We start from the raw sequence: 26,990 nt of genomic DNA, 5'->3' as shown, positions 1-26,990 counted from the left end.
TAATTTAATTAAAATATTCAAAAGTGTTAAATATATGTGCACATATATTAAATTCTTGAAAATTAAAAAAAAATAAAGTTGATTATAAAGAACATGGTCTCCTCTCAAAACAGTCTATATGTTTGGATTCCCTTTCAAAAGATTTTGTAATCAAAAGTTTACTTTCCAAAATGGGAAGCAGCATTAGAATAGGGAAAAATAATGCCAACTTGAAAGATAATCCCCAAAGAGTTTGGTAAAAAAGCTCTAGGGACAAGTTAGGAAAAAAAGACCATCAGAGGAAATTCTAGGTGAAGATTAACAGGTCAGTTTTTTCTAACAACATCAGAAGGATGAAGGACTCGGCCCTGGCAGACTGCTGAAGGAAACTGAATGACAAAGTACTTAAGGAGAAGTTGAACAAGGAGTGTCATTATACCAAGGCCTCAATGCAGCTGCCACTATTAGAGGCTCCATACTTTTATATTTTTAATAATTTTATTTTTCCCCAATTACATATTAAAATAATTTTTTAACATTTAAAAAATTTTTGAGTTTCAAATTCTATCCCTCTCCTCTCACCTCCCTGAGATAATAATCAATCAGATATAGGTTATACCATATCCTCAGAAAAGATTCAAGAACTGGAAAACAAGACTGCAACAGAAACATTAGGGAAGTAGTTTTAAGGGAAACTTAAAAGCATTCAAGTCTACGATGGATTACAATCAACTCTTGCTTATTTAAGTGACTATATATATATATATATATATATATATATATATATATATATAATAGATATTCATACTTTTAAGTATGAATATTTAAGTGCTCTATCATACTTAAAAGTGCTATATAGAGGGCCACTAGATGGTGCAATGTCTAGAGAACCAGTCCTATAGTCAGGAGGACCTGAGTTCAAATTTGACCTCAGAAACTTGATACTTATTAGTTGTGTGACCTTGGGCAACTCAACCCCACTGCCCACAAAAACCACACCCCCCAACAAAAAAAGTGCTATATAAATAATAGCTATCATTGTTCTTATTCAGGATCAAGTCTTATCATTCTTTTTGTTATGATGTAAGAGTCACTCCTTCAATAGGTTGGTAGATAAAGGGGAAAAAAAGACAAAATTTAAATCACTAAAATTTGCCCTCTCTAGCTCTGATAACAAGCTTAGTCAAAGGAGAGGTGGAAAATACCTGTTAAAATTAAAGCTTTTGGACTTTCTTTTAATTTCATTTATCTCTATAAATCTACTACTACAGCAAAGGACAATTTGAATAGCTGATCTGCTGTTCTCCATATTGATCAATCTTCATCATTCATTAATTCAAATAAATATTAATTGAATGTTCATTAGTCACAAGGACCGATGTCAGTTAGCATTAAGAAATAGGGTTTCAAGAAGTTTAATTCTGTAAATGTCTTTGAAAATGGAAATAAGTTGCTAAAGTAGGCTGGGACATCTCTGCCTTTGAAAAATGAAGTATATTCTCTTCTCTCTCAGTTGACTTAGGAGTCATCTGTCAGAAACTACTCATTCCTTTACTGAGCACTTATTATGCAGGTGAGGTAGTGGGATAGACATTGTCAGTGACACAAAAGATTTTATGGTCTAGGAGGAAAGTTAAGACATGTACACAGATAAACTATTGCCTAAGGCAAAAAATGCCAACACTAAAATGGAAATATGTCAACAATGATGCTTTTTTAAAGATTATCATTCCTGGGATTAGAGCATGCTAAATACCAGTAAACAAATTTTCACAAAAGAAGGAAAAAATAAACCAGCTCAGTATATATATTTTCAATTAAGAAAAAAACTTAGAAAATATACTCTCTTAAAAATTTTTAGCCAAAGATTCTGCTTAAAATAAGTTGGCTAAGCAATAAAAAATCATGTCAGTATCCAACACTGTACTGTAAATCATGTTCATCAATTCTAGCCAATTCATCATGTTTAGTCAATTCTAGCCAGATGGATAATTATTTCCCTGCTCAAGGCATAACAAAATCTACCATTATCAGGAAAATAATCACTTAAAACAAAGTATTTTCATATCTTCCTCAATTTACCTTGTTGCCCTGATTAATTAAATTATTTTTAGCTATATGGGTCCCTAAGGCAGTAGTGGCAAAGTGGAGAGAAAGTTACTCTTAAAAGCAAAAAGACTTAGGTTTAAGTTTTATCTTATTATTTATCACTTACCCTCCCAGTACCCCTGGGCAGCTCTCTGGGACCTCAAGTTGCTGATAAGTTGCAAATCTGCATTGATGGAGGGCATTTCTATTTAAGGAGTAACTCACACCAATAAACTCATAGGTATGGTGAAAACATTTAAAATGAGCTCCTAAGTAGTTTGAAAAAATTGCTCCCTTCAGTGTCCACATCAAGAATAATTGCCTTTATAACTGCCTAGAGCTCATATACATCATCTTATTCACCTCAGCAGTATTGCAGAGTTTAAGTTGCAAGTTCCTGCCTGGATCTATGGCTCTGTGCCCTTATCTGCTGAGCCAATGTGAGCAAATAAACTGCTGCAGTAGAAATATCAAAAAAAAGAAAATGCCCTGCAAGAAAAAAAAAATGACTGATACTTTCAATACAACTCAACAATAACCTACAGAACCTTTAGGAATCTTTTAGAACTTACTGCTATTTTAAGGATCGAGGCTTTGACGGAAACCCATTTGTCTTGTCTCCGGTCTATGACAAGGATAAACCCAATTCCAGTGTCCTGTAAACTAAAACAAGAAGGACACATTATTATCATAGTTAGGCAGGAAGACAAACCTGTCAATACATCTCTAAGAAAGTCTTAAAATAAAATGACACCTCTTATATAATGACACCTCTTATATAATAATAAACCTTTTACCATTCTGCATTGCAACGTATAACTCCATGAAAAATATGACCATGAAAATACTGCAGCATTTCCAGAGGGTTCCCATGCAGTCTCATTGAGTCAGTTCAGAAGCAGTCCTTATCCACAGACAAACAGATTTTTGTATAGCTCAAATATCCATTTCCTTTTTTAGCTCAGTATCAATCACCTCACATTTTGAGGATCTTGGTAAAACCTATCATTCACAAAAGTCACACACACTGGTTTTCCATAGAGGGGGGAAAAACATGACAATTTCTTTCTTTGTCCATTGGCTGTTTAACCCCTTCAATACAAGTTTTATGATCCCAATATCACATTAGTCCTAGATTCTGAGGTTTTCTTGTTCTTCTATGTTAGAAATTTGCTCTCAAAGGAGCTGTAACTTTGGGGAAAAATCCCCAAGGCTTTGGAAGGCTCACGAGCACCTGTTCGAAAAAAGATACAGAACATGCATCTCTGAAACAGCCACATCTGTGAGAGGGATCACAGACTTTAATTCCTGTATAATGATGCTCTCTGCTCTTCAGCTCAGCTTAACTGCACGAGCTACAGCTGCCGAGTACAAATGAAAAGGTCTGCTTCTGTTGGTTGATTCTATATCCAAGCCAATTGGGTAATGCCAGCAGCTGACTGGCAGCCAATCCCAATCGGAAGAGAACGTGACAGGCAAGATCTCAGAATGGACTGTCTTGAATTGCTAATTTATGAAGTTGGAGGAGTACATTTAAGTGAGAGCTATTGCTAGATTTAAGGAAGAAAAATAATTATGGGGAAGGGCACACACAGATTTGACTGTTTATATTATATTTGACAATTTATACTTTTAGCAACTTTCTCTTCTTAGTCCCCTTCCATGGAGCATGCTATTGAATCACTGTCAGAAGTTTCTAGTGAGGAAACTTTTTTTTTGCCAAGTTAGTTTGACATAAAGGTCTGAAACTCAGAGCTGTATAAATAGCAGAAATGAGCAGATAAATGTACATAGAGGATTTCTAAGAAAGTTCTCTTGCAATTCTAAAAATTTGATGCTGATATTAATACATAAAATATACCTGTCATTGGCTCATTGCACCCATCTATCTAACTATAACTTGATAATGGTTCCTGTTTATAGATAAACAGTAGAAAAAATACTTCTTGCTTAGTACCAAAAAAACCACTCTAGTCTACCATCATATTGCTTCAGTATTAAACTGTAAACTTAAACAGAGACCCTTTGTCAAAATATAATAATTCTGTCACCTATTTCATATTTCTGTGGTTGGCTATAATAATAAATTTGATCTATGGTCAATTATTAGAATAGTATATTGAGTAAAAAATAAAGTTCATCCTTTTCTTTAGGAAAACAATAATTCCCTTGATTTATTGTTCCTTGATTGAGCTTTTCTCAAAATAAATCAAAGTACTTAGGTGTTTTCTTCTTTATGCTATATATGTAATAGGACTAGAAAAACAATTCTGAAAAAGGGGGGGGGAGAACAATTTTGATTTTGCATTTAAAAAAAGTCCAAATTTCAAGAGAGTTTCTTATCTTTTTAAGTTCAATTAAAAACCCCTAATCAAGGAAGGGACTCAGTCTACCACACAGCCTGCGACTGAATCACTGTGGTCTGAAGTTAGTCTGCTATACACCATATAAAAAAATCTCCAATAGGTCTAAATTTTGTTTTTAATTAACAAACATTTATTTTACCTTTTTTTTCCTACTCTCCTAAATCTACAGTGGGAAAACCACCACCACCACCACCACCACAACAACAACAACCAAAAAAAACCCCTCTTTTAACCAATATGGAGAGTCTAAATGAATTCCCACAAGGTAAATATTCAAAAAACAAGGGTCATTCTGCACTTTGAGTCCATTACTTCCATCAAGAAGGTGGGTAATACGTTCTAGTCATGGTAGGTTGTGGTAGGTTGGGGTATTAATCAGAGTTCTTAAGTTTTTCAAAATTGTCTGACTTTATAATATATTATTGCATAAACTGTTTTTCTGACAATTTATATTATAATAACATTCTTCTCTTAATCCTCTACTTTGGAGCCTGTGATTGAATCACTACAGGGAGTTCCACTTCTTTTGCCAAGGTAGCCTGATAAAAAGGTCTGAAACTTAAAATTTTACAGAGTTGCTTGACTCTTTGAGTTTTTAAGTAATTTGATAGTGACAGAGCAAAAGTCTCAACCCACATCATTCTGACTCAGGGGCCAACTTCCTTTTCTGGGTATGGGGAGACAATCAGGGTTAAGTGACTTGCCCAAGGGTCACACGGTAAAATGTCTGAGCATTTTTTTTTGCCTCAATTCTTACCTAGCTTTTAATCAATAAATGGTTGTTGCCTCAAACAAACTGAAACTGGGAAAGACTTAGCTTAAAAAGGATGAGGTCTCCCATTACTCCTTGGACCATCACCAGTCATCCTGGTATTTTGCCATTGGACTTTGATGACTCTAGAGGAGAGAGTGAGGCTGATGACTTTGCGCAGTCCTCCCTCATTTAAATCTAATACATTTGCAAGTCAAGATATCATCCTCCTAAGTTATTCTTCAAGAGTGAAGAATCAGGGGCAGCTAGGTGGCACAGTGGATAGAGCACCAGCCCTGGAGTCAGGAGTACCTGAGTTCAAATCTGGCCTCAGACACTTAATAATTACCCAGATGTGTGGCCTTGGACAAGCCACTTAACCCCATTGCCTTGCAAAAACATAAAAAAAAAAGTGAAGAACGAATAACAGTCTGAGACTGGATTTAAACTCAGGTCCTCCTGACTCCAAGGTTGTTGTGCTTCATCCTTTCTGCCACCTAACTATCCCCAACTTTCTATCTACTATGTCATACTCTATAACCTATAGTTAACTCAAAGTTCACCTCCTCTCCTTGGAAAAAATCCTTCTCCAAAGCTTCAGCATGGTATGGAGAAAATACCAGGTTCTCAAGGGTCTCACCCAAATGTAGCACAAGCTGTTAAGACTGAAAACTCTGAGATGATGATGAGGTAGCATGATATAGTGGAAAGAATGCAGGAGGTGGAGCTAGAAGAACTGGTCCAAACCTTGACTTCTACCCTTCCTCTCTGTATGAATTATTTATGGAGAAAAGTCATTTAATATTCCTGAACCTCAGATGCCTTATTTGTAAAATGAGGTTAGATTTTTTTTAGGTCCCTTTTAGCTTTCAAGACTGTGAAATTCTAGTTATCTATCATCCACTTAAAGTGAGAATATGCTCAGTTCATCACCAAAACGTTTCCACATATTATATGTGCACATGTGTGTATATATGTATGTATGTGTAAATAAATAGGCATATATACGTATCTGTATGCATGCATCTGTATGTGTCTACATATATGTATATAAATAGATAGATATAGATATAGATAAAGATGGTTGCACCCTCATTTTCATTGAGCACCTGGCCAGTGTATGTAAATAGATGCTAAATAAAGGTTTTGTTGATACTAAGATTTTGATTTTGCACTTTACAGTTTGGAGGTATAAGGTCAATGTTATAAAAGGATGATAATTTCCAATAAATTGATTTCCTGGGGCAGCTAAGTGGCACAGTGGATAGAGCACCAGCCCTGGAGTCAGGAGAACTTGAGTTCAACTTCCAACCTCAGCCACTCAATAATTACCTAGCTATGTGACCTTGGTCAAGACACTTAACCCTATTGCCTTGCAAAAGCCAAAAAATAAACAAATAAATAGATTTCCTATGTATTTCATGTGGCAGCCAATCAAGAAAATAGTAATGTCTTAAAGTATAATTTTTACTGCCTGCTCATCTAGACAGTTTCAAGTATGATTACTTAAATCTCAGAGCATTTAGTATATAATATCGACCAAAACATTTACCTTGTAAACCCTGCCCCTCCCCTTTTTCAATAATACAAGGGGTCCCAAAAATCTTAGTGCAGCTTTAAACTTTTAACAGCTCAAAGCTGAGATTTTAACAGTTTTGTTGCTGTTGTTTGTTCATTTCAGTCATGTCTAACTTTTCATAATCCATTTGGGGTTTTCGTGGTAAAGACACTGGAGTGTTTTTCCATTTCCTTCTCCAACTCATAAAGCAGAGGTGGAAAAATGAGGCAGAAAGGGTTAAAGTGACTTGCCCAGGACCACACACATTTAGTAAGTATCTGAGTCCAACTCAGGAAGAGAAATCTTTTCTCTAGGTTCAGCACTCTATCCATTGTACCACCTAGGACTGCCCTTTAATAGCTAAAAATTGTACTAAAACTTTCAGTATCCCTCTCTATAAGACAGATAGGTAGCATAGTGAATAGAGTCAGGAAGGCCTGAGTACAAATCTTGCTTCATAAAATTATTAGCATTTATTTTATCTGTTATACATATGTTGCTATGAGGATCAAATATGATTTCTAAATAAATTATTACAGTACCTAATACACAGTAAGTGTAATATAAATGTTAGCTATTATCTTAAATAATTCTATCAATTTTTACCCATCCACTAAGATGGTAAGATCAGTTAAAGATTTTTTTAAAATTTTAATTTGTTGTTTTCTTTTCTTGCTATTTGTTTATTTATTTTTGAATTTTACAATTTTTCCCTTAATCTTGCTTCCCTCCCCCCCACTCCCCACAGAAGGCATTCTGGTAGTCTTTACATTGTTTCCATGCTATACATTGACCTAAATTGAATGTGTGGAGAGAGAATTCAAATCCTTAAGAAAAAAATAAAATACAAGAGATAACAAAATTACATAAATTACATTAAATTAAAGGTGATAGTCTTTGGTATTTGTCCAAACACAACAATTTTTCTCTGGATACAGATGGTATTCTCCATCACAGATACCCCAAAATTGTCCCTGATTGTTGTACTGATGGAATGAGCAAATCCATTAAGATTGATCATCAACCCCATGTTGCTGTTAAGGGATACAATATTCTTCTGGTTCTGCACATTTTGCTCAGCATAAGTTCATGGAAATCCTTCCAGGCTTCTCTGAACTCCCATCCCTCCTGCTTTCTAATAGAACAATAGTGTTCCATAACGTACATATACTGCAATTTGTTCAGCCATTCCCCAATTGATGGACATCATTCAATTTCCAATTCTTTGCCACCACAAATAGAGCTTATGAATATTTTTGTACAAGTGATGCTTTTTAACCCTTTTCCACGATCTCTTCAGGGTATAGACTCCAGTAATGGTGTTGCTGTATCAAAGGGTATGCATATTTTTATTGCCCTTTGGGCATAATTCCAAAGTGCTCTCCAGAAAGGTTGGATGAGTTCACAGCTCCACCAAAAATGTATCAGTGAACCAGATTTCCTACATCCCTTCCAACATTGATCACCGTCCTTTCTGGTCATATTGGCCATCTGAGAGGTGTGAGGTGGTATCTCAGAGATGCTTTAATTTGCATTTCTCTAATAAGTAATGATTTAGAGCAATTTTTCATATGACTATGGATCACTTTGCTTTCCTCATCTGTAAATTGCCTCTGCATATCCTTTGACAATTTGTCAATCAGGGAATGGCTTATTTTTTATAAATTTGACTCAGTTCTCTATATATTTTAGAAATGAGTCATTTGTCAGAAATGCTAGTTGCAAAAATTGTTTCCTAATTTACTACATTTCTTTTGATCTTGGTTACAATGGTTTTGTCTGTGCAAAAGCTTTTTAATGTAATCAAAAATATCTAGTTTGTTTTTAATGATGTTCCCTATCTCCTCCTTGGTCATAAGCTGCTTCCCTTTCCATTAGATCTGACAAGTAAACTATTCCTTGATCTCCTAGTTTGTTTAAAATATTGTCTTTTATCTAAATTCTGTATCCATTTTGAGCTTATCTTGGGTGTGAGGTATTGGTCTAATTCAAATTTCTGCCATACTAACTTCCAATTTTCCTGAAGCTTTTTTTTTTTTTTTTGTTTTTGCAAGGTAAATGTGGTTAAGTGGTTTGCCCAAGGCTACACAGCTAGGTAATTATTAAGTGTCTGAGACTGGATTTGAACCCAGGTACTCCTGACTCCAAGGCCGGTGCTTTATCCACTATGCCACCTAGCTGCCCCCCCCCCCCCAATTTTCCTAATAGTTTATATTGAAGAGAGTTTTTATCCCAAAAGCTGGACTCTTTGGGTTTATCAAACAGCAGGTTACTATAATCATTTCTTGCTATCTCTTTTGCACCTAGTCTATTCCACTGATCCAACACTTTTTCTTAGCCAATTCCAGACAGTTTTGTTGACTGATGCTTTATAGTATAATTTTAGATCTGGTAGGGCTAAGCCACCTTCTTTTGTACTTTGTTTCATTAAATACCTGGAAATTCTTGACTTTTTATTTCTCCATATGAATTTATTTACAATTTTTTCTAATTCATTAAAGTAATTGTTTGGAGTTTTGATTGGTAGGGCACTAAATAAGTAGTTTAATTTGGGCAGAATTGTCATTTTTATAATATTAGCTCGGCCTATCCAAGAGTATTTGATATTTGCCCAGTTATTTAAATCTGATTTTATTTGTGTGAGAAGTGTTTAGTGCTTTCATAAAGTTTCTGAGTCTGTCTTGGCTCCCAAGTATTTTATATTGTTTGAAGTTACTTTGAATGAGATTTCTCTTTCTAGCTCTTTCTGTTGCATCTTGCTAGTCATATATAGAAATATTGAGTATTTATGAGGATTTATTTTCTATCCTGTGACTTTGCTAAAGTTGCTAATTGTTTCTAGTAGTTTTTGGATGATTTTTTAGGATTCACTAGGTATGCCACCATGTCATCTGCAAAGAATGAGAGTTTTATCTCTTCCTTCCCAGTTCTAATTCCTTCAATTTCTTTTTCTTCTCTTATTGTTGAATCTAACATTTCTAATATAATAGTGAATAGTAGTGTTGATAATGGGCATCCTTGTTTCACCCCTGATCTTACTGGGAATGCCTCTAGCCTCTCCCCATTGAATATAATGCTTGTTGATGGTTTCAGATAGATACTGCTTATTATTCTAAGGAACAATCCATTTATTCCTACACTCTCTAGTGTTTTTAGTAGGAATGGGTGCTGAATTTTGTAAAAGTTTTTTTCAGCATCTATTGATATAATCATATGATTTCTGATTTTTCCTAATATTGAACCAACCTTGGATTCCTGGGCATCTATATTCATTGGGGAGATAGGTCTATAATTTTCTTTCCCTTTTTTTGACTCTTCCTGGTTTAGGTATCAGCACTATATTGGTGTCATAGAAAGAGTTAGGCAGAGCTCCATCTTCACCTATTTTCCCAAAGAGTTTATATAGAATTGGAACCAATTATTCTTTAAATGCTTGATAGAATTCACTTGTGACTCCATCTGGCCCTGGAGATTTTTTTCTTAGGGAGTTCAATAATGGCTTGTTGAATTTCTCTTTCTCAGATAGGGTTATTTAGGTATTTAATTTCATCTTCATTTAACCTGGGCAATTTATATTTTTTTTGTAAATATTCATCCATTTCACTTAGATTATCAAATTTATTGTTGTACAGTTGGGCAAAATACTCTATATGTGTCTTTGCTTCAAATGAGTTTCTTGTAAGCAGCGTACTGCAGGATTCTGATTTTTAATCTACTCTGCTATTTGCTTACATTTTATGGGAGAGTTCATCCCATTCATATTCAAAGTTATAATTTCTAACTCTTTATTGCCCTCCATGCTATCTTACCTCTGTATTTTTCCCTTTTTCCCCCACTTTATCCATATTCCCCAGTATTTTGTTTCTGAATACCACCACCTTCAGTGTGTTTGCCCCCATATATCCAATACCTTTCCCTTTCTTTCTCTTTTCCCTTTGCCCCTTCTTCCTTCCCTTCCTTCTGTTAGTTCCTCTTTTCACCCCCCCTCTCCCTTTCCCCTTTTAATACTTCAAGGGTAACATAAGCTTCTTAACTGAGTGCATGTATGTTAACTTTAAGCCAGGTCTGATGAGAGTAAGATTCAGGTGATTCTCACCTCCCCCCTCTTTGTAGGTCCTTTGTACCTCTTTATGTAATGTGATCTACCCCATTCGATCTCCTCCATCCTCCCATCTCTTTACTGTCCCCCTTTTTAAGGAGATATTGTTTTGAAATCATTCTGAGTGGTTAAGTTACGAGTGTTCATTATTTCTGGCTAAGTATATTCTCTCTAATAGAGTTAAAATTCTTGAGAGTTAAGTCTCTTCTGGGTGGGGATATAGCCAGTTTCATCTTATTGGATAGCAGTTTTTTTCTATTTAGCCCTGGTCTTTCCATCAGGAAAAGTTGGAAGTCTCCTATTTCATTAAGTGTCCATCTTTTCCCCTGGAAGAGAAGGCTCAGTTTTGCCAGATAGTGAATTCTTGGCTGCATTCCAAGCTGCCTTGCTCTTCAGAATATCACATTCCAGGGTTTTTGATCCCTTAATGTTGATGCAGCTAGGTCCTACGTAATCCTTACTGTGGCTCCTTGGTATTTAAATTGTTTCTTTCTGACTGCTTACAGGATTTTCTCTTTTATCTGATAGTTCTGGAATTTGGCCACAATATTCTTTGGTGTTTTCATTTTGGGGTCCCTTTCTGGAGCAAATTGATGTATTCTTTCAATAACTATTTTGCCCTCTGGTTCTGTGATATCAGGACAATTTTCTATCACTAAATCCTGTAATATTGAGTCCAGGCTTTTTTTTTCTCTTCAGGGAGCCCAATGATTCTTAAGTTGTCTCTTCTGGATCCATTCTTGAGGTTAGTGGTTTTGCTGATGAGGTATTTTATATTTTCTTCTATTTTTAAAATTTTTTTTTGATTAACAGATTCTTGTTGTCTCATGAAGTCATTAGTTTCCACAGATTCCATTCTTTTTTTTTAAGAGAAGAATTTTCTTCTTTTACCTTTTTCAACTACTTTACAAATTGGTCAATTCTATTTTTGAAGGAGTTTTCCATTTGTCCCATTAAGGTTTTAAGAGAATTATTTTCTTTTTGCATTTGACCATTTGAGGTTTTGAGAGAATATTTTCTCTTTGCCTTTGACCAACTGAGGTTTTGAGAGAATTATTTTCTTTTTTGCATTTTTCCAATTGTATTTTCCAATTTTGTATTTGTCCAATTGTATTTGTTGCAAGGTGTTTATCTTCTCTTGGGTTTCTTTTCCCAATTTTTCCAATTGGTTTTTAAACTCCTTCCTAATTTCTTCAAGGAAGTCTTTCTGGGTTGGAGACCAAATCACATTCTCCTCAGAAGTTCTAGATCTCTCTGAATTAGGGTCTTTGCCTCTAAGGTAGGTTTCTAATGGACCCCCTTTTACACTGGCTTTTCTTCATTCTCCTAAGATCTTGTATTGGGAGAAGGGCTGCTTCACAGACCTTTGGTTTTGAGGCTGTACTCACATGCCTTAATAACTCCAAGTGGGCCAGACAGTAGAAGGTGCTAGAGGCTTTGTTCACTGGGCTTAGTAACTCCACAGGCGTTGGCCAGTATGGAGGTTGTTTTTTCTGGAGTGTCTGTGACCTTGATTTGAGGCCCTCTCCCTAGGCCTGGAGGAGGCGGGTGGTGCTGGTGGATACTATTCTCCTTGAACAATTTAGGCTGGGCCCTGGGGAGAAAATGTTAATCTTCTGGGAGGAAGACTCTGCTGAAATGAAAGTATGGAGCCCTCAGTCCTCCAGACCAGCCAAACCCAGCGATTCGATGTCCAGCCACACTCTGTAACTCTCTGTTCTGAAAATTGCCTTCCAGCCCCGCTGGAGTGCCCCAGACTGCCGCTGCCACAGTCAACACCTCCACAGCTGATCTTCGGTTAGTCAGGCTCTCTCCCTGCCCTTGCTCGCTCTCTCTCTCTCTCTCTCTCGCTCTCTCTCTCTCTCTCTCTCTCTCTGCGCCTGGCTCACCCACTATCTGGGAGACAGACCTTGTTTGTAGGTGTTTGAATCTCTGTTAAGAGGTTTGTCTTGTATTATTTATGAGGGAAAACCAGGAGACCTTGGCTTAGTGCCTGTCTTCTCTCTACCATCTTGGCTGGAAGTCTGATTTGCTGTTTTCTAATTTAGTATCTGGCCAGCCGGCATCTATTTGAGTTTGACACTACTCGTCTAAGATACCACAATTCATAATAACAGAACAGTAGAGTAGATGAATCCCTATTACACGAGTAGTGTCAAACTCAAATAGATGCCGGCTCCCACTCCCACAGCTACTTCACTTTGGCCTGCAAATTTTGCATTACAACTCAATTCTGCACACAGATGCCCTTGCCTCTGAAGAAAGATTTAAAGAAAGACAACTAAGAATAGAGTATTGTCCTTTATTCAACATTAAATTTCAATCATTTTCCATCAACAACTCCAAATTCTTAATACCCCTGACTGTTTTCTTATGAACTGAATTATTATAGGGTACATATTATTTTTGTTCAAATTTGATATAAAGTTCCTAAGTGATACTTTAGCCTGTTGGTAGCTTTAAATAGCCTGTACAGAAAAACTCATCTTTGACAATATCCAATTGTGTCTCTAATAGGCACTCAAAATGCTTATCAACCATTATATATTTGGTCTATTATTTATGGGGTATTAGAGCTGAAGGAATCCTTTGAGCATCAATACCTTTGCTCATTCTTCTAATAAACAATTGTTTATTGAGTATGGTTTAATTTAGAAATTTATTAAGCACTTATTATTCCAGAGAGATCATACTGGGTTTTAGAGACACCATGCTAAGCACTGTGGTAGTCATCTTCCACCTGCATTTTAGTATTTTGACATATCTGGGTGGTACAATGAATGGAGTGCAGAGCCTGGTGTCAGGAAGACCTGAATTCAAATCCAGTCTCAGACATTTGATCCAGAGCAAGTTATTTTCTCTTGGTTTGTCTTAATTTCCTCATCTATAAAATGGGATTTAATAATGGCTTTTACCTTCCAGGATTGTTGTAATGGCCAATGAGATAATATGCTTAGCAAAGTTCCTATCACATAGTAGGCACTATACAAATGCTTATTCTTTTCCCATCCTTATTTTATTTGGGGAGGTGGGGATGTTATAATTGGTGACAGTAAATAGAATGTCAAAACTAGAGTCAGGGAGAGCTAAATTTATAACTGGTCTTAGATATTAGCTTTGTGACTCTGGGCAAGTCACTTAGCTTTTGTATCACTCAGTATTCTCATCTGTAAAATGGCAATAATAATTGCATCTACCTCCCAAAGATGTTGTGAGGATCAAATGATATAATAATGATAAAGTACATACCACATTAATTGGCACCTAACAGGTGCTATATATCAACTTATTTTCATTAATAATTCTTTCAATGAAATAAATTCAATATGAAATTCAACAAAATAATTTATAATAATTCATTAATTATTAAGTTACAGAAAGAAGACTCTCCTATCTTTAAAAATAGGTACAGTGAATACAGTTGAACTTGAAGTCAGGAAGGTCTGAGTTCAAATCTTGCTTCAGAAAATTATTAGCATTTATTTTATCTTTTATATATGTGTTGTTATGAGGATCAAATATTATAATTATTTCTAACATACTTATTATAGTACCTAATACATAGTAAGTCAATCTCCTTTAATAATTAGTTTCAATGTTTAATATTATCATAAAGTCTTATTTTGCTACACTGACATGCTGCTTAATTTTCTATGTTCTTTTATTTGTTGGACAGAAGAATAAAACTATACCCTACAGTGTTACACATAAGAATAAGATCTAAATCTATAATTTCATTGATAAAAGTAATTCCTAGCTTGGGAAACTTTTTTTTATCAATGCAGATGGACACTTTCACTAATACATGTAGTCTTTTAGAGTTGCTTAAATTATAGAGAATTTAACTTACTTGCTCAGAGTCAAACCAAGGCAGTTCTCGAAATTTTTTTTTCTGATTTCAAAGTCTGCTCTTTATTCATTATTCCATCTAGGAATTGGGAATCACTCATCAAACCTTCCTACTCAGGTCATGCCATTTCAAGTCATTTATTTCTCCTAAATTCTATTCTCTAAATTAAAAAAAAATAATTAATATTAAAAAGGAATTGAAATAGGGCAGCTAGGTAGTGCTAAGTAGTGCACTGGCCCAGGAATGAGGAGAACCCGAGTTCAAATCTAACCTTGGACATTTGACAATCACTATGTGTATGACCCTGGTTAAGTCACTTAACTCCAATTGCCTCATCAAGGAAAAAAAAAGCATTGATTTTGTTTTGGTACAATAGGCACTTCCCAACAAATAATTATTTCTTCCTTCTCAAAGTATGTCTCATACAAAGAGTTAAGCAAAATCACCTATTTAATTACTTTTAGCCACTCTTTCATTCCCTCTCTTTGACTTGTTAGGTAGTCCCACAGTGATTTTAACATTTTAAACAGATTTTATTAAGTTTTGTAGATGGTGCATTCTGTATGCCCAAAACCTAATTGCATATCTTTGTATCTTCTTAATCAGAGTCACCATACTCCATAAATAAGTATGATTTTGATCTTTTTAGGTTAAATATTATTATTCACTTAAAACATTCATTTTTAAAAATTTTCCGTTCCAAAGCTTCTCCTTTCCTCTAGACCCTCCCACACCCATAGAGAAGGCAAGCAATATGATACCAACTATACGTGTGAAATCATGCAGAACAGATTTCCATTATTAACTATAGTTAATTGAATTTTGCTGAGCATTTAAGGGTTATAACTTGGCTAGCATTTATTGTCAGAGGGTCAAGACAAAGTGAAAATGGAAGACATTGTTATAAAGGAGGTAAAAGAAAGCTTTTTATTCTACCAAGTTAAATATGTTATTGTAATCAAAAAACAATCAACATAATGGGATCTTTTATTGTTGAAATCTTTAAGTCAATTGTAGGATGGTCAATATGTGGTCTATTGTTGAACACAGTTTGGTAAATTCTGCTTGTTCTCTACCAACACACACATTGAGAGTGCTCTTAATTTTTAGGCATTATGCTTGATCAATATAAATATCTTACTTAAGTAATAAAAAATTGCTCTGATTATGCCATTTGCTAAACATTGTTTTCTTCTTTGGACATTTTAAATATTTCTGACCAATGTTATTTACCTCTTTCCAAGGAAGAATGAACTCCTACAGAGAAGAATGAAATATCCTCATCGAGAGTCTGAATATGGATCAAAGCATACTATTTTCACTTTTTTCCCATGATTTTTCCCTTTTTTTAGTTTTTTCTTTTACAACATGAGTAATGTTGACATATGTTTAACACGATTGTACATGCAAAACCTGTCTTAGATTGTTTGCCATCTTGAGGAAGGGGAGAGGGAGAAAAATTTGAAACTCAAAATCTTATAAAAATGAATGCTGAAAATTCTCTTTACATATATTAGGAAAAATAAAATACTATTTATCAAATGGGAAGTATCTTCATTTTACAGAAAAAGAAACTGAGGTCAAGAGAGGGAAAGTGTCTTGCTCAATATCATAAACTAGTAAGTAACAGAAATAGGACTTGTATCTAGGTCTTCTGATTCCAAGTCTGATTATCTTTTTATGTACTATATCCTAATTACTTAATTATAATAGTTAACTTTTGGTTGCCCATGGCTCATTTAACATTTAATCTGTTAATTTGGTATTCTGATCTAAACACCTATAAAATGATAGTCTTTTAAAATAAATAATATTTTTATTTAACAATATCATGTGACTTTGTCTTGTCTGTTGAAAGACAATGTTAGCTCTCTAAAGGCAGGAATGATATATAATGATTTGCAACCCATAATGAACTTAGTGTCACATCTGCACCTAGTAAATACTTATTAAATTGAATATACAGTCAGACAGACAAGCACCTCTAAGATGGTCAAGATAGGCAATTTCAGGTTTTAGTTCTTGTAGGTTCAGCACAGACATAATTCAATATCTTCTTTCTATATTTCTTTCATGCAATTGATGATCTCATATACCTAAGGGAAAGGGTGGGTATTCAAAATTCTTGGTGCTTCAGAAAGGAAATGTTCCCAGGGTGGGTGCTAGGAATCAACTCAAGTTTTCTCAAAGTTCCTGACTTCTCTTGGTAGTATGGATGATGATAGTGAAGGAAACAGTGGAATGAATAACTAAGATGAACATACACACCATACAACTCCCTCCTCAGATACTCTTTCTTGATATGTTGCTCCATATCTTCCTACTGATGTAGGCACTGGTAGTCATCTCACATCACAACAGCTGGCTTTGTAGCTGGCTATAGTTCGCTGTTTCAACAGCTGAACTGGAGACTGATTACCTCATTTTTGGCCCATGAAAATGAATATGTAAGAAAGAGCTAAAACCCTGTGTCATTCCTCTCCCCTCCTGGCAAAGACCATAAACTATTCCAGTCCTCATTTCATTTTAAGAGCTTATTTAATCTTTAGTTTAATATAACCCAACTAAGTAACATATAGACTAAACCTCTTGACAGGCTGGATAACATGCCTTCTTACCAGTCTCATGAATCTGATCTAATCAGTTTACCCATATGCAGGGCAAAAGTTAAGGAAAGCTAAATCACCACATTAGTGCAGTCAAAAAATGAAGACTGAACTTCTACTTGGAAATGATTTTTTTTGGACAGTCAGACTACCTATCCCCAGCCCTGCCTTACTCCTACAAGATTTTAAGGACTTTGAGTATTTTTCTGAAAGGACCCTTGAAAAATGTTCATTATTCTCTAGAGCTACTTACTCTGCTCTAGAGAAGAAATAGCTTGATGATGAACTTTCTCTTTCCACCTAACTTACCCAAAACTTGGATATCCAGTTAAAAGAATAAAGCCTTCTCCTAGATGGGACATCTGTTGGGAGAGTGGGCCTATAATATTCCACTTCTCTTCTTTACACTAAAATAAGACTTTCCCCTGGAGTTATCACCTCCCTTTCTTGGCACCCTCTATTTCACTCTCATTTAAAGCCTTATCAGCATGGAATGATAGATTGTCAGATTTGGAGTTAGAGGATCTGGACTTGAATTTTGGCTTTGCAACTCACTGCCTGAGAGACCGTGGATAAATTATCTACAAAATGTAATATTATCAACTTGGTGGACTAACATCTTTTCTAAATTTAAGTTGATGATCTGCCCCCAAGTCATAGGCTACTGGTGAATGAAGTCACAAAACTATGCTGGTTAGGGCATTATAAATATATACCATCTTGCTTCAACAACCATGAAACAATACAATTATTTTTCTTCAATTGTCTCCCTTTCACATGTCCCTTATGTTATTCCCAGTTTTCTCCTCTCTCCTTAAGCCCCTGACTCCAATTCTTCCCCCATCTTATTTCTCTCTCAATAGACATCTTTATTGAAATAAAATTGAGATTATCCTGTGGGAGTTTCCTCAAATGTATTCCTCCATAGATTTAATTCTAATTATGCTTTTAATCACCTCTTTTCTTTTACTCTTAAAATGGTTCTCCTCCCAGTCAAAGTTAGCCTTCCTTCTTTCAACTTCTGGTCCCATCCTCTGCCATCTCCTCTAGTTCTTTGAACTGCATTGATCATTGTTAATGTAAGGAGATTCTTTGGAAAATACTACATTCACAGAATATTTCATGCAGGAATACTTTTGGGGAAGCTTATGACATGTTCCATAATGATCTGGGATCAGAGACATCCTCTGCTTCTTCCCCTCTTTCAGTTGGATGAAGTACTAAGGTTACAGAAAAAAAAATTAGCAAGGAGAAAAAGGATAGAGAGAGACATATGTGGTAGTTCTACCAATATAATAAATGAAAACAGATCATTATAAAATGCATAAGTAATTATTCCATTTCAAGTCTATTTGTGACTTTTCTAGCTTCTCTTACAAATGTTCTCTAAATGCTTTGTCTTAAATCAGAGAAAATATAGATGGGAGATGTGTTTCAATATCTGAAGAGCTGACATTTGGAAGAGGAACTAGACAGATACTCTTCTTGACACTAAAGGGCAGAATTAACAGCAACAATTTGGGAGAGGCAGATTGAGGTTTGGGGGAAGGAAACATGTTCTAAGAACTAAACAATACATCAAGGAAGGAGCTTCCTCTGGAGCTAGTCAGAGACCCTACACAAGAAAAATGTTTTATTAAAAACTTATCATTGAACATCAATCAACCATGATTGCTTAGCAACTTTGTAGATTTAAATTAATTTCATAATTTTTGAGGCACTCCTTTTAGAGCTCCCATTATTTATTTTTGCTTATACATTGTCACAGTATATATTATATCCTGATTCTGCTTTATTTTGCTTTGGATGGTTTCATATGTGCCTTTCTAGGTTTCTTTATAGTCCTCATATTTTCTGGTCTTAATTGCATTACAGCCTGAGCTCAAATTCAATCTCAGATTGAATTGGTTTCTGACCCTGGATAAGTCACTTAACCCTGTTGTCTCAAGGTTCCTTATCTGTAAAATGAGCTGGAGAAGGAAATGGCAAACCACTTCCATAATTTTGATAAGAAAACTCCAAATAGATAAAAAATTAAATTAAAAAAATTGAGGGGTGGCTAGGTGGCACAGTGGATAGAGCACCAGTCCTGGAGTCAGGATTACCTGAGTTCAAATCAGGCCTCAGACACTTAATAATTTCCTAGCACAAGCCACTTAACCCCATTGCCTTGCAAAATCTAAAAAAAAAAAAATTGAACGGGGCAGTTAAATGATACAATGATAGAGCACCAACCCCAGGAGTCAGGAGGACCTGAGTTCAAATCAGCCTCAGACACTTAATAATTGCCTGATTGTGTGACCTTCAGCAAGTCACTTAACACCATTCCCTTAGTAAAATAAAATTTAAAAATAAATTTAAAAAAAGAAAACCCCAAATGGGGTCATATAGAACTGGATATACCTGATCAGCAACTTCAGATAGACTGTTTACAAAAAGGGAAGGAAGAGGAAAAAATTGGGGGAACTATAAGAACTCCTTAGGCCTCTGTGAGAAGACCAACAAAAAAGATTATTAGATCATTTTCCTAGACATACTCAGCAGCTTTACAGAAGGCAAAGAATTAACTGAAGCCCATTCCCTTTAAGTATAACAGGGGCATTTGCAGTCAAGACTAGGCAGCCTCTCCTTTCCTATCTCACAAAAATGTTATTTAATGAAGAAAGGTTCCTTCCCCAGCCCTCTTTGCTTGATTTGAAGGATCATAAGGGAGATAGCTTATAATTCTTTGGTATTACCTAGAAACATCAGGAAATGGGAATGTTACTGATTTAAGGTATTGTAAGCTCTTTGAGGGTAGGAACTGTCTTTTACCTCTTTCTGTGTTCCTAGAACTTTCTCCTTTATAGGGACACATGGTAAATATTTATTGAATTGAATAAGATTATGAACTCAAGACTAGCCTCATTGTGGGGAGTGTTAAAGGAGAGCAGAAGGCTTGGACACTATAGTGGGTGGTTATTCTGTGTGAAAGGACTGAGTGCTGAAAAGCTGTAAATTCTTTGAGAGACCTGACAAAGGGGCAGTGACTCATATTTAGCTTTGGCAAAATCTCCCTCCATATTATGACTCGCTTGTGGTTAGGAAGCTTTTTATAGATATTTGTCTCCATCTGACAGTTGGTTTCTCTAGTAACTCCACACAGAATAATACCAACTGAGAACAATGAGGCTGAGATCCAGATATAGGTGATGGGAATTATGTCTGGCTCAGACTCCTTTAGTTCTGTTTCGATTCCCAAAGAAGCACAAGAGTTGGTGTAGGGCGCTGGGGACTTTCCAAAGATCCTCATCTGTGTTCTATCTCCCTGAAAAATCCCAGTATCATTGAAAATACAATGGAGACAACAGGGTGGAGAGCTGTTCAGTTGAAAATTTCAGTTTTATTTGGGGAAATCCTACCCTCTTGTGGCGTAAGATTAAAAGTGCATGTATAAAAGGTGAACTGCTTTGTTTTGTTGTACAAGGCCAATATGCTTCTGTTTTTCTGCCCTGAGGACTGGGCCCTTGCTAATTCAAACAGTCTTTCTTTCTTCCTTTCTTTTTGCTATGGTTCTATTTTTATTTTTTAAAATTCATTATTTATTTTAAATATTCATTTTTTAAAAAGTTGAGTTCTAAATTTTCTCCCTCATCTAGCCCCTCCCCCACTCATCAAGAAGGCAAGTAATATGATAACATACATATGAAATCAGGAAACATCTACTTCCATATTAGCCGCAGTCAGGCTTTTATTAAGTTACTTTTGAACATTTACAAACATAAGAATTTCTGAGTGAGGCTACAGTTATAATCTGTGGCAATGGAAATGAGTTTGGAAGAGTTCTGATACATAGTAGGTGATATAAAACTGCTAATTATTATTATTATTATCATTTTCTCATTTTTTTAAACTACAAATTTAATAAGTCAATATGGAGGCTTAATTTGAGACTGGACAAATGAACAAGCTACAAATAGAACAATGCCTGTAATCATACAAACATCTCTTTTATTAGCAAGATTAATAATAACTGAAACTTAAATAGTTCAAAGGCAGACTTTAAAATAGCATACATTTATGTAGACAGACAGTGTAACTGTACAGAGAACTTTTCTCAGAATCAAGTAAACCTTGGTCCATTTCCTATCTGTGTGACACTCAGTAAGTAAGCCATCTAACTTTGAAGCAACTTAACCTGCTTCTTAGTCAACTATTAAGACTGCTCAGTAGTGCTGTAGATAGAGCCCTGGGCCTAGGGTCAGGAAGACCTGAGTTCCAATCCAGTTTCAGACACTGAATGTGTGTGTGTGTGTGTGTGTGTGTGTGTGTGTGTGTGTGTGTGAGACTCTGGACACCTCAGTTTATTTATATAACAGAAATGATAATAGCATCTACTTCATGGGGTTGTTATAAGGATTAAATGAGATATTTCCTAAAGTACTTAGCAAATATGGCACAGTGAAGGCAGAAATTCCCAGAAGCTCTCCCTAGATTACTCCAAATGCCTTAAAATCATGCCTCTAACTAAATTCTAGAGGGGTGAAACCCACAGAAAGACTGAGTGAAACAATTTTCTGGTCCAAGTCAACTTGTTAGATCCATGAGATGGGCCCGTTGTACTGGGGTTGGAAAGAGCTGCAGCAGACAGAAGCAAATTAGCTCCAGCCATCCAGAAACAGCCCACAAGGCACCTGGATGCCTGAAGGTGCTTGAGTTGGTGACAGCAGATGTTTCCAGACCTCTCAGCACAAGAATTGAAGGACAACTTGGAAGGTCAATGGGAAAACTCTGTCTGGAGCTCAGACCTCAGCACAGCCCCATGCTGGAAACCTATGGAGTCACCCAGCAGCTGCTTCCAAGAGTGCTCAGCCCACAGGTTGTAAGGGGGTTGGGGGAGACTGCAGAGATCTCTCTACTATCCCTGGGGCAGGATTCTGCTTCTTTGCAGATCCAGGTTGCAGGCTGGGGCTTCATACTGCCATTATGGAGCAGGGACCCTTATCACAGCTCCAGGGTAGAATGGAGGAGCTTTGGTTATCCACAGATCAGTGAAAAGGCCAGGAAAGCAGCCAGAGCTCTTATAAGACCTTAAAGGAATTGAGTTCTCTGTGGGGGCTATTGTTCCTCCTCTTCAGAAAAACCTCAAAAGCTTGGAAAAGTGCATTTTCTACCCCTGGAAGCAGAGTCCTTCCTTAACAAAGACTTAAAATCAGGTCATAGATTGGGAAACTGAGCAAACAACAGAAGAAAGAGCATCTTACCATAGATAAATACTTTGGTCTGACAGAGGATCAAAACACACACACTCATAGATGACAAAATCAAAGGTTCTATATCAGAAGCCTCCAAGAAAATTAGGTTATGGAAGTGCTCAAAAAATATTTGAAAATCAAGTAAAGGATGTAGAGGAAAAATTGGGAAGAGAAATGAGAGTAATGCAGAAAAATCATGAAAACTAAATAAGCAGCAATGGTGAAGGAGTTACAAAAAATATACTGAAGAAAATAACATCTTAAAGACCAGTTTAGGTCAAATGGAAAAAGTAGTCCAAAAGGTCAATGAAAAGAAGAATGCTTTAAAAAGCAGAATTGGTCAGATGGAAAAGGAGATAGAAAAGCTCTATGAAGAAAAAAATAACTCCTTCAAATGCAGAATGGAGCTAAAAGGAAACTGATAACTTTGTAAGAAATCAAGAAACAAAATAGAATAAAATCAAAAGAATGAACAGATCCAGGAGAGAATTTAAAAATTATTGGGTTACCTGAAAGTCAAAACCAGGAAAAGAGCCTAGACTTCATCTTTCAAGAAATTCTCCAGGAAAATTGCCCTGATACTCTAGAAGAAGAAGGTAAAATAGAAATTGAGGGAATCCACCAATCACCTCCTGAAAGAGATCCTAAAATAAAATCTCTTAGGAATATCATCACCAAATTCCAGAACTCCCAAGTCAAAGAGAAAAATATTACAAGCAGACAGAAAGAAAGGATTCAAATATTGTGGATCTATAGTCAGGATTACACAGGATTTAGCAGCATCTACATTAAGGGCTCATATGTTTAGAATATGATATATAATATTCAACTACCCAGCAAAACTGAACATCCTCTTTCAGGGGAAGAAATGGACATACAACAACATAGGGGACTTTCAGACTTTCCTGTTGAAATGACTAAAATTGAACAGAAAGTTTGATCTACATGTACAGGACTCAGGTGAGGCATAGAGAAGGTGGATGTGTTGGAAAAAATAAAATATCAAAAAAATTAAATAGGGGGGGGAAAACAGAAAGTGAATGGGAAGGGAAAGTTATGAGGGATTTAATGATGTTGAACTCTGTGTATTCCTGCATGGGAAAATGATACTGATAACTCATATGAACCTTCTCATTTATTAGGGCAGTTAGAAGCATATGTAGATAAGGTACAGGAAGAAACTGAATATAAAGATATGATACATTATAAAGATGGGGTCAATGGGCTAGAAAGAAATGTACTGAAAGAAAGGGAAAGAAGAGATAGAATGAGCTAAGATATTTCACGTCAAAGAGGCAAGAAAAAGCTTTTGCAATGGAGTGGAAGGAGAAAGGTGAGGGGGAATGTGTGAGCCTTCATTCTCATTGGAAGTGACTCAGAGAAGAAATAACATGCATACGCAATAGGGTATAGAAATCTATCTTACCTTAGAGGAAAAAAGGAAAGGAAAGAGATGGGAGAAGGGGGACAGGGAAGGGGAGAGGGTGTCAGTCACAGAAGAAAGGGAAGATCGTGGGAGGAGGTAGTCAGATACAAAGCACTTTTGAGGAGGAAGAGAGTGAAAGGAGAGAGAGGGAGAATAGAATAAATGGGTATGGGAGGAATAGGATGGAGGGAAATAAAGCTAGTAATAGCAACTATGGGGGAAAAATATTGAAGCAACTTCTCTAATGGACTTATAATAAAGAATGTGATCCATGCCAGAGACAGAGTTGATGGTATCTGAACATAGACTGAAGTGCATTGTTTTTTCCTCTCACTTTACTTTTCTTGCAGTTTCTCTATCTTTGTGGGGGGGGAGGGGAGGTTATATTTACTTTTACAACAAAACTATTGTATTTATCTAAATAAATAAAATACAAAAAAAAGTGCTTAGCACAATCCCTGTGCTAAGCACTTAGTATCACTTAATAGTCATTTGTTCTTTCCCAGTAAGTTACAAAGAAGAGCCTTATCCACTTATAAGTGATTAGTTTACCAAATGCTACTAATGGTCTTTCAAAGTAGAGACCAATATCAAAATACCATAGCTTCACTGGTAAATGCCTTAATTATGTGGAAACTTTTCAATTCTATATTGTACTGGTGCTCTGCTTCATCCTTTATTTCTAATACTTAGCCTATTTCCATAACTACCATTCAAGTGGATCCCATGGAGGGGCACGTGTGTGTGTGTGTGTGTGTGTGTGTGTGTGTGTGTTGAGTTGAAAGGGTTCTAAGAGATCAATATGAAAGTCAAAATAATAGTTTGTGGAATTACTGGTTGGGCTTTCATATGGCAGCCTCTCTATTTCCCATATTTCTTGCAAGTTTGAAGGACTGATAGGAAAATAGAAGATAGATGAAAGGGCATCAAAAGATAAACTGAAGTAGGTTTAATAGTCTCTGTATTATCAGTCACATTGGGACCAACTCTTCAGGCAGCTCCAAGATGAAACAGAATTCCCTGAGAACCCAAATCTACTCATTCCTTGGAAATAGCTTCCTGTCTAATATGTCTATAGCTTATCTCAGGGTGAAGAAGGGGTCAGAACTTCAAGTAAGACTACATAATATAAGGCAACTAATTTTAAGATTCACAGTCAATAAACATTTATTAGGCATCTCTAATATGTGAGGCACTATGGGAGTCACTGGAGGATCCAAAAACAAAGAACTTCCATTTTATCCAGGAGACAAGAGGTACATAAAAGTATAATGAGGAGGACTAAACAATGAAGGCCTAGACTTTTCAGCATGCTAAAATTAGCTTTTCATGGTGGGTTATATGGAATATGTCCAAAATTCTAAGTTTGTTAATCCAGCAACATGGAATTTAAAAAACTTATTTCAGCCAGGATGACTCAAGGTTAATACTATGTGATGGTGAAGAGTCTTCTGGTTACAGAGAAGCATTGAATATCAATGTAAAAATGATAAATTTTTAAAGATTAATTTGCATCATTAATATTTTCCCCATCATTTTCTTAAGTCCAGACAATCAATAAAACAATGAAACAAATTCTGATATTTTTAGTATTTGCTGCTTTCTTTTGCTTTTTTTTTTAGGTTTTTCAAGGCAATGGGGTTAAGGGGCTTGTCCAAGGCCACAAGGCTAGGTAATTATTAAGTGTCTGAGGCCACATTTGAACTCAGGTACTCCTGACTCCAGGGCTGGTGCTCTATCCATTGTGCCACCTAGCTGCTCCCATTTGCTGATTTCTAAAGTATAAATGGTCATGCTGAAAATTTAACATAAATTGTATCAAGCACACTTGATCTTTCACTTTCTTTCCTTGGTGACTCTTGAATGGAGAGTATGGACTTATTTCCTCGCATATCAAAATTTCTAACTTCTTGATTCAAGTTTCTTCATCAATGTCTTCCTTACCTATTTAGCTCTTATTTCCTGTGATATTCTAGAGCAGATATTCTGGGGGTTGTTCCCTTAGACTTTGACACCGAATGGAATGATTCCTAAATTTGAGAAAAGTGGCTATGGGATCACTTGTTTGTACTTTCATTCCACTGCATTTTATTAGTGATAAGAAAATATGGAATTGGGGGGAGGACAGGGGAAGAGAAAGAAAGAAGGATAGTGATCTTCTCATCCTTTGCTATCCTACAGAGAGGTCAGCCAGGATAATGTCTAAGGCATTTACAGTTTCAAAAAGAGGACGCAAGCCTGAAGACAAATTATATAGCTAAAATTAGGGCATGTGATCCTTTGGGAGAATTTTCTAGAGAACTAATAGAGACAAATAGGTCTCTAAAAAGCCAGGATTCCATGTTAGCTTACTTTGCATAGAACTTGAGAAGAACAAGAGTTTTAATGAGATCAGCTTAGATAAAAGGTAGGTGTTTTGGAGTTCTATTTTAAAGCTAATACTTTAACTAGACACTTTTTTCTTTATCCTAACTCCATTACACTTATTGGTCACTGTCACACAAGTGAATAATACTACTTGACACTTAGGCTTCCTCTTACTGTTTCATGATGCATGATGACTAATTCAGTGTGACCAAACTGTTAACTCTTTTAGGTCAGGCATTATATTTTCTATTTCTGGATCTTTGATCAATAAACATTTATAAAATGCTACTATTTGCCCTTCAGGTACAAGACAAAAATAAAATAGGCTGTGCCCCCAAGGAGCTTATATTCTACTAGGGAAACCACAAGCTCGCGGAAGTACATACAAAATAGATACCCAATAAATATAAGGTAATTTCAAGGTGCAAAGTACTAGCAGTTAAGGGGGAGTCAGGTAAGATCACATCCAGGAGGTGGCACTTGAGCTACACTTTGAAGGGAGCTAGCTTAGTAGTGGAGCATAGGAAGGAATGTATTTATGATGTGAGCATATACAACTTATGCGGGGGGGAGTGGAATGTCATCTAAAGGACACCAAGGAGATGTGACCCCTTTGGTTGAACCATAAAGTGACTATCTCTCAAAGGTGATATACCTAAGCTAGAA

General features: G+C 35.9%; 1 protein-coding gene across 17 annotated transcripts in view; it reads right to left on the bottom strand.

The window, feature by feature from the left end:
- MCF2L (MCF.2 cell line derived transforming sequence like) overlaps positions 1 to 26,990 on the bottom strand; it is a 404,366-nt gene that overhangs the window by 67,780 nt on the left and 309,596 nt on the right. For all 17 annotated transcript variants that reach the window (XM_074192062.1, XM_074192063.1, XM_074192077.1 and 14 more), the window contains one exon: positions 2,640 to 2,730. In XM_074192062.1, the coding sequence (XP_074048163.1) occupies positions 2,640 to 2,730 (91 nt within the window). The remainder of the gene's footprint in view (positions 1 to 2,639; positions 2,731 to 26,990) is intronic.

This window comes from Macrotis lagotis, chromosome 6 (genome assembly GCF_037893015.1).
Source record: "Macrotis lagotis isolate mMagLag1 chromosome 6, bilby.v1.9.chrom.fasta, whole genome shotgun sequence".
NCBI lineage: Eukaryota > Metazoa > Chordata > Mammalia > Peramelemorphia > Peramelidae > Macrotis > Macrotis lagotis.
The sequence above is the reverse complement of the archived record's forward strand: the minus strand, read 5'-3'. Positions and strand labels throughout refer to the sequence as shown.